This window comes from Pipistrellus hanaki (genome assembly GCF_964339955.1).
Source record: "Pipistrellus hanaki genome assembly, chromosome: 1".
Taxonomy (NCBI): Eukaryota; Metazoa; Chordata; class Mammalia; order Chiroptera; family Vespertilionidae; genus Pipistrellus; species Pipistrellus hanaki.
Genome location: NC_140503.1, coordinates 54566275 through 54579620, shown reverse-complemented (window position 1 = coordinate 54579620; position 13346 = coordinate 54566275). Strand labels below are relative to the sequence as shown.

The 13346-nt window shown below is 36.9% G+C and overlaps 1 protein-coding gene across 7 annotated transcripts in view; it reads right to left on the bottom strand.

Annotated features, from left to right (window-relative positions):
• Positions 1-9677: 9677 nt before the first annotated feature.
• The window catches only part of SPPL2A (signal peptide peptidase like 2A), a 53126-nt gene continuing 49457 nt past the window's right edge, over positions 9678-13346 (bottom strand). For all 7 annotated transcript variants that reach the window (XM_084894269.1, XM_084894270.1, XM_084894265.1 and 4 more), the window contains one exon: positions 9678-13282. In XM_084894269.1, coding sequence (XP_084750395.1) covers positions 13208-13282 — 75 coding nt within the window. In that variant the 3' untranslated portion in view covers positions 9678-13207. The remainder of the gene's footprint in view (positions 13283-13346) is intronic.

Genomic DNA, 13346 nt, shown 5'->3' with positions numbered 1-13346 from the left:
CAGGTACACCTCCTATCGAACCTGGGACCTTTCAGACCACAGACCAACGCTCTACCACTGAGCCAAACCAGTTTTGGCTGGCCTAAGCTTTTAAGTGTCTGATTCCCTGCTGCATGTGGAATGTAGGGAAAACTATGAGATGTCCTATAAAAAAAAAAGTAGAAATGCGAAGATGGTGATGTAGGTAAATGTAGTACTTGCAGCCTCCTATAACCACATCAAAATTACAACTAAAGCCGAAACCGGTTTGGCTCAGCAAGCAGTAGAGCAGCAGCTTGAAAGGATCCAGGGACATACAGGGAGGAATTAAATTGTCTGGCATCAGGTCAAGAACTTGGGATAGTTATCTCCCAGACAAAAGTGTTCCCAGAGGTCATTGTTCCTGGCTGAAATCTCCCCAGCTGCAGAGCTGACTGGCAGGTTCTATATCTGAGTCTCCATCAACTGGTGATTTCCTGACCTGGTGATTCCTTGAGACCTTACTCCACCCAATTTGCAGCCCCACCCAAGCTGCTTGCAGCAGCTTTTCCTTATGAATGGCCTATCCTGCCTTAGGCTTCAGATTTTCTTAAAATCTCTCAAACAAGTAGCAGTTGGATTCAGCATGTATCTTGATAAGCAGCCCCAGGCCCACCACGAGCAGCAGCCTGCCTGGGTTCACAGTTTGGCCTATCCTAGACACCTCCAAGCCCAACACAGTGGCAGCTGTCTGCAGATCACTCTGTAACTTGTGCTGGTTGGCCCCAGGCAGGGAACAAGCAGTGGCTGACTTTGCACCTCCTGGGAGACCCCAAAGCACCTGTAGGACAGCATCAGACCAAAAACATATAAACATGGTTTTGAATTCTGTATCAAAATGAATGCCAGATTACAATTCTACACATCCACAAGTGACACACTCGAGGAGCAGACTTGGTGAGCACCAAAGTCCCACTGAAGCAAGTCCTGTACCATAGGAGCTCTCCTGCACAGCAGTTCATCCACCATGGTTGCAGCTAGTCCTTATAACCAATTAGCCTGGAGGTCAATTCATCCCAGTGATGTCAACAACAAGAAAGGCTCAACTACGATAAGACAGTTCAGCACTAGACAGTTTGGCTCAGTGGATAGAGCATTGGCCTGTAGACCAAAGGATCCTGGGTTCAATTCCGGTCAAGAGCACGTACCTTGGTTGCAGGCTTCTTCTCGGCCCAGGGCTCATGCAGGAGGCAACCAATGAATGTGCTCACATCAATGTTCCTCTCTGTCTTCCCATCTCTCTTCCATTCTTCCTAAAAAATCAATGGAAAAATATCCTCAAGTGAGGATTAACAAAACAAAGACAGGGCGCACAGCCCACACACTGACAGACTTAGAGTGCTCAACTCAGGTGACTCAGGAGACTGAGCCACTGGGACCTCTAGGACATTTGCTACACAAGGCCACTTTGCCAATTCCAGGAGACATAGCAGCTCTAACTAATACATAGAAACAAACCCAGGAAGCAGCCAAAATGTGGAGACAAAGAAACATGTCATAAATGAAAAAATGGAAGAAAGCAAACTACTGGATACAGAGTTCAAAACCATTGTTATAAGGTTTCTCAAGAATCTTCATGAGATTTCAAGGATCTTAGTGAGAATGTAAAAGACATGAAAAAAAGACCTGTCAGAAATTAAGCATACATTAAGTGAAATAAAGAATAATTTACAGTGATTCAATAGTAGAGTAGAAGATTCTGAGAATCAAATCAACAATTTGGAATATGAGGAAGCAAAAAACACGCAAGCAGAGGGACAAAACAGAAAAAAATAATACAAAAATATGAAGATAGTGTAAGGAGCATCTGGGACAACTTCAAGTGTACCAACATTCGCATTATTGGTGTATCAAAAGGAGAAGAGAGCCCTAACCAATTTGGCTCAGTGGATAGAGTGTCGGCCTGCGGACTGAAAGGTCCCAGGTTCGATTATGGTCAGGGGCATGTACCTTAGTTGCAGGCACATCCCCAGTGGGAGGTGTGCAGGAGGTGGCTGATCAATGTTTCTCTCTCATCGACGTTTCTAGCTCTCTATCCCTCTCCCTTCCTCTCTGTAAAAAATCAATAAAATATATTTTTTTAAAAAAGGAGAAGAGAGAAAGCAAGGTATTGAAAACCTATTTGAAGAAATAATGACAGAAAACTTCTCCCACCTGGTGAAAGATATAGACTTAAAAGTCCAAGAAGGGCAAAGTCCCAAACAAGAGGAGCCCAAAGAGGACTACACCAAGACACACCATAATTAAAATGCCAAAGGTTAAAGACAAAGACAGAATCTTAAAAGCAGCAAAAGAAAAGCAGTTAGTTACCTACAAGGGAGCCCCCATATGACTATCAGCTGATTTCTCAACAGAAACTTTGCAAGCAAGAAGGGAGTGGCAAGAAATATTCAAAGTGATCAATAGCAAGGTTCTACAACCAAGAATACTCTACTCAGCAAAGCTATCATTTAGAATTGAGGGTCAGCTAAGAGTTTCACGAACAAGAAAAAGCTAAAGGAGTTCATCACCACCAAACCAGTATTACATGAAATGTTGAAGAATATTCTTTAAGAAGAGGTGGAGGAGAGATTAAAAAAAAAAGAACAATATAAAGGCAATATTACATATTTAACAATAATTGAATCTAAGAATTAAAATAAACAAGAAATCTAATGAACAAAGTAAACTGGTGAATAAAATAGAATCAGAGAGGCATGGAAACATGGAACAGATTAACAAATCCCAGAGGGAAGTGGGTTGGGGGGCGGGGGTGGGAAGAGATTAACCAAAGATCTTACCTATGGACATAGAAAATAGTATCATGAAGACCTGGGCATGGTGGGAACTGGGTGGAGGGGGGATATAGGGGGGGAGAGGAAACATCTGTAATACTCTCAAAAATAAATATTTTTTAAAAAGAATGCTGGAGATATTAAAACAATTTAAATAAATTAAAGCATCAAAATAATAAAATAGAGCCAATATATGACATTTTAAAATATAATTTTCTCTGGCACTTAAAATTAGACACTTATAAATGTTCAGCTAATCCTTTGTTTATATAAGCAGGTAGCGATTAAACCAGTTCCAACAAATTTTGCTGTACTTTGGATAGAGGATTATTGGATTTTCTTTCTTAGGCGTTCTTTCAAAAGAATTAACCTGGCTTGCAAGAAGAAAGCTTATAAAATGGCAACCCAAAATACATGGAATGTTTCGAATGTTAATCTTTAACCCCAGTAGTTTAATACACATCCTGGCATATCATTAGTATTCCAAAAATAGCTCTTGAATAAATGAGAGTACGAAAATCAGCCTTCTTTTATTATATGTGAATATGCTAATTAGTTACACAATATACAACTATTAGACTTTTTTTTTTTATTCTGTCTCTTTGGCCTTAGTTTACTTTTAAAGGAGAAAAATCTTTTTCAACTTTTCAAACTCTGCCCCAAGTGAGTAGATTTAGGCAAAGTTAGAACAAATTAGTAGTAACCATAGAGAGAAATTCCCCTTTGAATGTAACAAAGCCCTGGTGTTGGTGAAGAATATTATTGCTGAGACTACATGAACTTCTCTGAGGCATATGTAAGGGTATAATGAATGGATTACTTTGACTGGACAGAGACTTTAGAAAGGTCTAGGACTAAATGCATAAGACTATGATAAACAATGATCATTTCCTAAAATGAATTTTGATGGTGTAGCTATTCTTAAATCATTTGACTCAACTACTTCCTGAGAAAGTGAAGGAGGGGGTGATGAAGGGGAAAATGATGCAGCTTACGTAAAAAACCAATCCCAACATTTCCATTGAGGCAGAGATTTAATCACATAAAATTGAGGAATTAATTGTCAGATTGTACACATCAGTGAATTTGGATTTAGGGATCATGAAACTGATATAGATTTTAATTTTTTACACTTTTTAAATTGTTAATTGGTTATTCTAGTCGTGAATTGTTATTCATTTGCACTAACACATCAATGTGTTTAAGCAAACCCAAGGAGTAAGATATGTAAAAAAGTAAGACTGTTTAAACTTGAATATCTAGTTTGACACAAGTGTTTGCTTTCATAATTATTCTAGACTGCTTAAAAAAAAAAAAAGATGTTCTTTAAATAGGTAAATAATTGAGAACCAACAATCTCAGAAAATGTGATTTTCTTTTTTTTTTTTTTTAAATATATTTTATTGAATTTTCACAGAGAGGGAGAGAGAGGGACAGAGAGCTAGAAACATCGACGAGAGAGAATCATTGATCAGCTGCCTCTTGCACAATCCCTACTGGGGATGTGCCCGCAACCAAGGCACATGCTTTTGCCCGGAATCAAACCCCGGACCTTTCAGTCCGCAGGCCGACGCTCTATCCACTGAGCCAAACCAGTCCCGGCAGAAAATGTGATTTTCTGATACTGGAAATTATTATTTCTACTATATAGCAACATGACTAACATATATTTCCTAAGTTAATAGCAATTTACTAAGATTTTAACATTTTAAGGTTATATGATATATGAAGGTCCTAAAGTATAAGTTACATGGTATTAAAATCAAGTTACTATATGTATGTGTTTATAGGTATGAGTATGTGTAGACTTACCTCACTATTCTTAAGAAATTTTCATCTTGTTTCAGAGGATCTCAAAGGGATATTTAGGTAGCTAATCTTAATCTAATAAACTTCAAGATCATAAGAGCCAATTAAGTATAAATTGTAACACTTTAAGTAAAACTAAACATGTAAACATAAAATAACCAAGCAACCGGCTATTAATTGGCTATGTGCTTTGAATAACATCTTATCTAATAAAAGAGTAATATGCATGGGGTGGGGTGGGGATTGATAAAGTATGTACATATATAATACCTTAATAAAAAAAAATGAGGAAAAAAAATTAAATTAAAAAAGAGTAATATGCAAATTGACCATTCCTCCACTATGCCCACCAGCCATGCCCATCAGCCAATCAGAGTGAGCAAGCAAATTAACCTCAACCAAGATGGCTGCAGCCACAGAGAGTAGGAGGGAGGTTTGGGTTTCCCAGGCAATGAAGGAAGCCAAGCTTTTCACCTGCCCTTGCCTGCCTAAGCCTCCACTCAAGGCTACAAAGTTTCAATTATAGAAGGTAAACAAATTCAAACAGAAATGGCGGCAGCCACAGATCGAGCAGGAGGCTTGGCTCCACTCCAGGCTACAAAGTTTCAATTGTAGAAGGTAAATAAATCCCAGATATCAGGGCCTCCGCTTGGGTCGCCAGGGGGCATGGCTGGCCTGCAAACAGGTTATAATTATAAAAAATAATAATTATAAATAATAACACCCCAAGGGAACCTCCACCCTGATCCAGGACACCTTCAGGGCAAACCAGCTGGCCCCCACCTGTGCACCAGGCCTCTATCCTATCTAATAAAAAAGTAATATGCAGATTGACCATCACTCCAACACCAAATGGCTGCCCCTATGTGGTCAAATATCCTGCCCCCATGTGAAAACAAGATGGCCACCACAAGATGGCCAGCAGGGGAGGGCAGTTGGGAGGCACCAGGCCTGCAAGGGAGGGCAGTTATGGGTGATCGGGCAAGCAAGGAAGGGCAGTTAGGGGTGACCAGGCCTGCAGAGAAGGGAAGTTGGGGGCAAACAGGCTGGCAGGGGAGCAGTTAGACATCAATCAGGCTGGCATGGGAGTGGTTAGGGGGTGATCAGGCTGGCAGGCAGAAGTGGTTAGGGGCAATCAGGAAGGCAGGCAGGCAAGCAGTTGAGAGCCAGCAGTCCTGGATTGTAAGAGGGCAGCAGACATCCCTCGAGGGGTTCCAGATTGGAGAGGGTGCAGGCTGGGCTAAGGGACACCTCCTCCCCACAGGCCCCATGCATGAATTTTGTGCACCGGGCCTCTAGTTTAAATATAATATAGGTGCTTAATACTAAACGATTATGCTGGAACCAGTTTGGCTCAGTGGATAGTGTGTCGGCCTGTGGATTGGAAGGTCCCAGGTTCGATTCTGGTCAAAGGCATGTACCTTGGTTGCAGGCACATACCCAGTGGGGGGCGTGCAGGAGGCAGCTGATTGATGTTTCTCTCATCAATCTTTCTCACTCTATCCTTCTCCCTTCCTCTCTGTAAAAAAAAAAAAAAATCAATAAAATATATATTTAAAAAAAATACTAAACAATTACAAATGCATAGTTGAAGATAAGAGTAAAAACAAAAGGAACGATGCCGATGAAAGGTGATGATTTGAACACACTTAATTTTGCGCCCTTGTGAAATACCATGAAACAACAGTTTTCAAAGATATTTCGTGAAAAATTTCATACATATACAAGAGCAAAAACAGATACCTGTCACCTGTATTTAATGATTATCAGTATCTTACTGCATTTACTTTACCTGTTTTTTCCTTTTTTATTTTCTTAGCAGAAGTTGATTATTTTAAAGTAAATCATAGCCGGGACCGGTTTGGCTCAATGGATAGAGCGTCGGCTTGGGGACTGAAGGGTCCCAGGTTCGATTCCGGTCAAGGGCATGTACCTTGGTTGTGGGCATATCCCCAGTAGGGGGTGTGCAAGAGGCAGCTGATCGATGACTCTCTCTCATCGATGTTTCTGGCTCTCTATCTCTCTCCCTTCCTCTCTGTACAAAATCAATAAAATATATTTTAAAAAAATAAATAAATAAATAAAAATAAAGTAAATCATAGACACCATGTTATTTTGCTCTTCTATATTTCAGCATACGATATAATAAATGGCTAATAAGCAAATCAACTGAAGGAAGGAACGACTGGTTGTACTGACCACCAGGGTGTAGATGCTCAATGCAGGAGCTTCCTCTTGGTGGACAGGGTGCCAGAAGCCAGGTTCATGGCTGGCGAGTACAGTGACAGTGGCGGGAGCCTCTCCTGCCTTCACAGCAGTGCTAATGTCCAATTGATGGCTCCTGGACTGCAAGAGGGTGCAGTCTGGGCTGAGGGACCGCCCTCCCCTGCTCCCCCGCACTGATTTTGTGCACTGGGCCTCTAGTATATATATAATGGAGCTGAAAATTTCCCATCAGTTTATTACATTGTAGCCATCAGAAGAGTGTGGTAGGGCAAGATATTGTGTTTGTGGTCATGCTGGTGTAAACAAACCTACACCTACTGTTCTATAAAAGTATAGCACACACAATTATATACAGCCCTAATACCTGGTAATAATTTATTATGTTGCTAATTTATGTACTTACTATACTATACTATATCATACTATACTAAACTACTTTTTATCATTTTTTTAGACTGTACTCTTTCTACTTCTAAAAAAATAGTTTATTGTGAAACAGCACGCTGGGTTAGGCTGGCATTAAGAAGTAAGAAGTAAACACACTTCTCATGTTTACTGTGTCTCTTGATTGTATCATTTTCTCATGTGTTTGATTTGACCGGATGTTGTTTTGTACAAACGTTTGGCTTAACAACAAACTTACTAGAATATACCTTATTGGTAAGCTGTACATGAGTGTACATTGTGTTTTTTTTGTTTTGTTTTGTTTTTTTTTAATGGGCATGATGCCATTATCACATCTAAAAAATACCCAAACAATAATTACTTGGTATTATATATGGTTCATAAGCAAATTTTTCAATAGTTGGCTCACGAATGTCTTGTTCAGTTCGTTTGTTGAACTGGGATCCAAACAATGTCCACACCAGGGATTTGGATGTCATGTCACAGAAGTTTGAGCAGCCTTCCTTCCTCACTTCCCTCCATGCTATTATTGATTTATCGTAAGAACCAATTCAGGTTCAGAATGTCACATATTCTGTATTGCAAGTTTTCTTCTTTGAGTGCCATTTAACTTGTTCTTTCATTTTCCCTATTTCTCATAGTTAGAAGTTTGTGTTCTAGATTTGATTAGATTCAGGGTTTTCTGTTGTTGTTTTGCAAAAAACACTTCATGGTGCTTTGTGCTTCATACTGCAGTATGTTGAAAGGCCTACAATGACTGTTGTCTCAGTTTTAGTAACCCTAAGATTTATCAATATTTCAGGCACTCACAGTTCTCCTTTCATCTAATGGTTTCATATACTGATGATCATTGCCTAAGCCAATTATTCCATTTGGGATTATAAAATGGTTAATTTCTAATTCTATCATTTATGAAGAGCCACAGATCTCCTCCTTTATGTAACTGGGCAAATGTCCCTCCCTGACTGTGCCAGAAAACTGGAGGTGTGTTCTCTGGAGAGTAAAATAGTGGCCTGGAGGACACCAGTTACAATTGAGGGCACACTTGGGTTATGCAGTGAAAATGACGTTCGATGGAGTGTATATAGAATGCCGAGACTCTCCACACTTTCCCCAACCACATGACTCAAGGAGACTGGAAGAGAAAATGATACAAATAACTTAATATTTAACTACCTGTTAGTATGGATACCTATAACAAGGTAAATAATTCAATAGATTTTTATAATTTAAATTTTGGGTCTTAATTGAAGCATATTATAGAAAGTGTAAAATGTACGAGTATATAGTGAAAAATTATGTTTCCCTCTTATCCCTGTGCCCTGGCCTTTGTGCACCTTCTCTTTCTAGACACAGCCACTCTTCCCAGTTTATTTATTTTTTAAATATATTTTATTGATTTTTTACGGAGAGGAAGAGAGGATAGTTAGAAACATCGATGAGAGAGAAACATCAATCAGCTGCCTCCTGCACACCCCTTACTGGGGATGTGCCCGCAATCAAGGTACATGCCCTTGACCGGAATCGAACCTGGGACCTTTTAGTCCGCAAGTCGACACTCTATCCACTGAGCCAAACCAGTTTCAACTCTTCCCAGTTTCTTATGCATCTTTCCAGATATGTGGGACTGTGGGATGAAACAAGGTTTCTCTGCAGCAGGGCTTCCACAAGATGTGATCAAGCCAAACTGTACAGAAACTTATCTGGGCTAACCATATCCGAGTCAAAAAATTAGGATGGCAGTAGGATCTTAGTAATTTGTGGGAACAATTTTAGCAAAGCTAAAAATGTCATGAATATTTATCACAAGAAGTACGATCATTCCTCAGTTAAAAAAGTCTATAATGAATTCAGTAAATATTTATTAATGGCTATTATGTATCAAAATAAATTTCCAGTATGACACTTATGGAATCAAGGTTTTATGGATAATTTGTCAGACTTAAATAACCACACAATTTTATATGTGATTATTACCGTTTGTATATTATGTGAACGTGATCTAGTTCATTTTTCAATTATTTTTCACCATTCAAAATAAACAAATTCAAATTTTATTTTAAAATAGAATTTATTGCATGGCATAGTGAATTCAATACATTAAAAAAAGTTTCCTTGTCAGTATTGGCACATAATGAAGAATTTTAAAACATTGCTAAATTAACACTTCAAAAATTTTAAATCATGTTCCATAAAAAAATATAGCCTAATAGTGTTATAAAGTATTAATTTACACTAACCTCCATATCAAAGTGTTTTAAAAAAGGATTCCACACTAAAACCAATAATCTAAGAAGTAAAACTTCAATCATGTATTTTTAAAAAGGTTCTCATTTAAACAAAATACAACAGAAGGTATAAAATAGGCAACAACTACAAAATTTACATTGACTTGTTCTACTGGAAAGTTCTGCAAACTAACCAGAGAAACTTTGGATATTTAAAAAAAAATCTATATTCCAAAAAACGTTTACAATACTTTACGCCCAATTAAAGAAACACATAACATTAAGCATTCTACATTTTTTTCTTTCAGTTGCTACTTATTTGCCATTATTACAGGACTATTCTAAAATTTTAGTTTTAAGAAATCATTTTCCCCCATGATCATTTTCATAGATACAAAGGCTGTTCTGAAGTATAGAAACATTAAACAAGTTCACATATGTGGCCTTCACTATAATATGGCCTGTATATTATCCTATCAATCTCATTTTGTTTACTCTGAAAATTCAGTAATCCAAATCATGAGTATTACACAATTTCTTTCAAGTTCCAAAAAGTTGAGTAATTTGATTCAGATCTTTTGAATTTACAGAGTATCTTTCTTCCAGGAAGAATAAAGTCATTTATATTCAGTATTTTGACTTTATTTACATTTCTTGCCCCAATCTGTTTAGAATTAGCCTCTGAGGTAAAACGATCACTGAAAACTGCAGAATTTATTATTTGACATCTTCTTGAGTAAATTCAACTCTTTTCCTTGTTAATAGAAAAATATAAAGCCTTTCAAACTAGTACATTGCACCAGTTTGAAATGCAATTCCTATATTTTTGAAATCTCATTGGTTGAGATCAGGCTAAAATTTTAGAGATCAAGCTTAAATAAATTAAATACTTTTTTAGTCAAATGGAAAAATGTCTGCTTATATCTAAGGAAAAAAATTGAAAGAGCAAAAAAAAAAAAAAACTAGAAAGCTCATTTGTATTGAATATAAATGTATCATTTTAACAAAATCTCTATGGACATTTAACTAAAATTTATGAATGCCAACTGGAGATGGGTTAATATTTTCTTCTTTCTAAAAAGAAATAAATTGTGGATTTTACTAATAAAGTATTGCTAATCTAAAAAGAAAATACAAGATGAAATATAATGTATTAGAATAGCAAGGTTTTCCTCACAAACCGAATTATCTTTGCTGAAGTAAACTGAAGTGAAAACTCTATAATTTGAGATATTTAGTGATTTATGTTTGATAAGTTGCAAAAAATGTTCATAGAAAATATCTAAGAAGTAACAATTTTTTCAGTAATAATATAGGATATAGTATTGTTTTTTAAGACATATTTAGTTAAAAAACCAATTTGTCTTCTCCTTAAAGTTACTGGTGATGGGAAGGCAAGAGAGGAAGAAGTAATTGAGCCTTTTAAAGACAAATTGTCATCTCCCTCACTCTTTGTTTACTTTGACTTGTAAAATATTTTTGTACTTTGTTGTAATTTCTCTAAATATATTCAGCGGGGTTGTTAGAGGAATTATTTAAGTATAATGTAAAGTTGACACTGAGGATGGAGAAACTTAAGGAATTTCCCTATTTCTTTTTTAATAGCAAGCTAGAAAGGAAATTTTACCTCCTTGGTAGTTAATGGTTGGATACAGTAGAATGTGTATCAAAGAACTAAAATTTCATATTTACAGATTTAAATTTTCCTTAACATTCTTCATAAAATGTGGCTGAGGTTGAGGCTTTTGAATATCAAAAAGCTGGGATGAGAATGCAGATAATTTTACTAAAAAAGATGTATTTTGGCAAACATTTTATTGATATTAAAAATGAAAATATAGTTGGATCTTTAAAATGACATTTCATGTGTTCTAACAGCATTTGCCAAATAAATTAGATTCTTTGGAAAAAATTCAAACTTGATATTATGGAGACAGAATGAAGAATAACCCTTACTGGTCAGATACTTACTTGTCATTTACCGAAGGATCCGTAATAGTATTAAGTGGACAGAGGGCTGTCAAGGGAGCTTCTCTATCTGCTACTTACTCAGCAAAAGGAACAAACAAAAGCATCCAATTCCCTCAAATGCTAAATTTAGGTCTAATACCAAAGCTCTCATTCATTTTAAAAGGCATTAGATTTATATTTTAACCAGCTGAACTGGCTTTAGAATGAAAGAGCATAGAGTGGCTAACATATCTTGTATATTATTTCTAGAGAATGTAAAATTCCACTGCCTTTGGAATTACTTATTTGGAAATTTCTTAGGGGGGGAAAAAAAAAAGACAATCTGATCTCTGACTTCCAGGAGAATGTTTGTTCAAGGTCACAAGCAAAGAATGAGAGGTTTTTTGTCTCTCCCCCCCCCCCCCCCCCCACCAAGTTATAAGGTACTAGAGTGGTTCATTGGTCTAACCCAGCAATTTTCAACCAGTGTGCTGCACCTAGTGCGCTGCAAGAATCTGCACAACAGATAATATTGACTATTTAGTCAGGGGCATGGACCTCTTTCCCCTTAGATTGTCAAATAGATAAATGACAACAGCCGACACAACAGCTGTCCAGTGTGGATGAATCAAAATTATACCTATTTTTTTTTGTCAGAATGGCAAATATATGTTTTTTGGTGTGCTGCAGAATTTTAGTAATTAGTTTGTGTGCTATGAGATGAAAAAGGTTGAAAATCGCTGGTTTAACCTACTCATTTTGCAGATGAGAAAACTGAGACATCAATGTCTGGCACCAAGACAATTTACTCACACTTCTGTCATGTAATTAAAATGACCCTAACACCCAGTCTCCCTTCTTTTGTCTCTCTTTCTTCTGAAGCACACCTGGTAAATTAGTATACCATCCTCCACCAAAATATAAAAGGTTAGCGGTGGTTTCCTTTGGAGAAAGGAGAAGGAATTAAGACAGTGGGGGGTGGGAGCAGGGGCGGGAGAGGGGATTGTTAGGTATTTTACACAAAATACTTAGCCTGAACATCAACAGGCCCAAACTTCAGAGATCAGAAATACCACAATGAAACTGAGTTACTATAGAAATTTAAGCTATACCTTCAAGGAAATAGCAAACCACTGAAAACTGTGGATGCCATTTTTGTATCATTTTAATGTCTAGTTCTATATATTAGGTTTCCCTCTAGTGGGAAAAATATTGTAACATAAAACAGCAATTTGAAGCAATTCAGGTTCTCAAGATTAAAAAAGGAATGAATTTTTTTTAAAAAAAAACGTATGCTATAAACATACTCCCAGATTATATATTTTTTAACTTCTGCAGTTTCTGGAATTTCATTATGGAACTTCCTTCTTGCATGACCTTAATCAAATTTCTAGAGAGCACAAATTTTTCATAATTTTTTTTCAGTAAAATCTGTTCAGAAATTCACTTGGGCTGAAATACTTTTAACTAGAGTTGAAAAGAAACAGGTTTCAGTAAGAAAAATACAGGGATGGATAAAGACCTTTCTTTTTTTTCTTTTTTTTTAGAAAAATATACTGTATATAATACATTTTGAAAGTTATACAGACCATATCCTTATATTTAATGTGAAGGCACAACTTTAATATAGTTAAAAGCAAATGTATTTTAATCACGTATGACATAGTTGACAGTACCAGCTCTTAAAAATGTATATTTGCGAGCATGTCATTGAAGATTCTTTCAGATTGTCAATTCTAAAAGCAAAACTCTTTTTGCAGAAAATCAGCTGAAACATTACGGCAGGTTCACAGGATATTACTGTTGGATAATCTGTTCACCAGCAGCCACAGGGGTTTCTTCACTTGTTGCATAGTCCGGGTGGTCCATCATCTAGGCACAAAGATGTGAGAAAACACAAATTTTCAACTTGCACTCAATATTGACCAATTTGGCA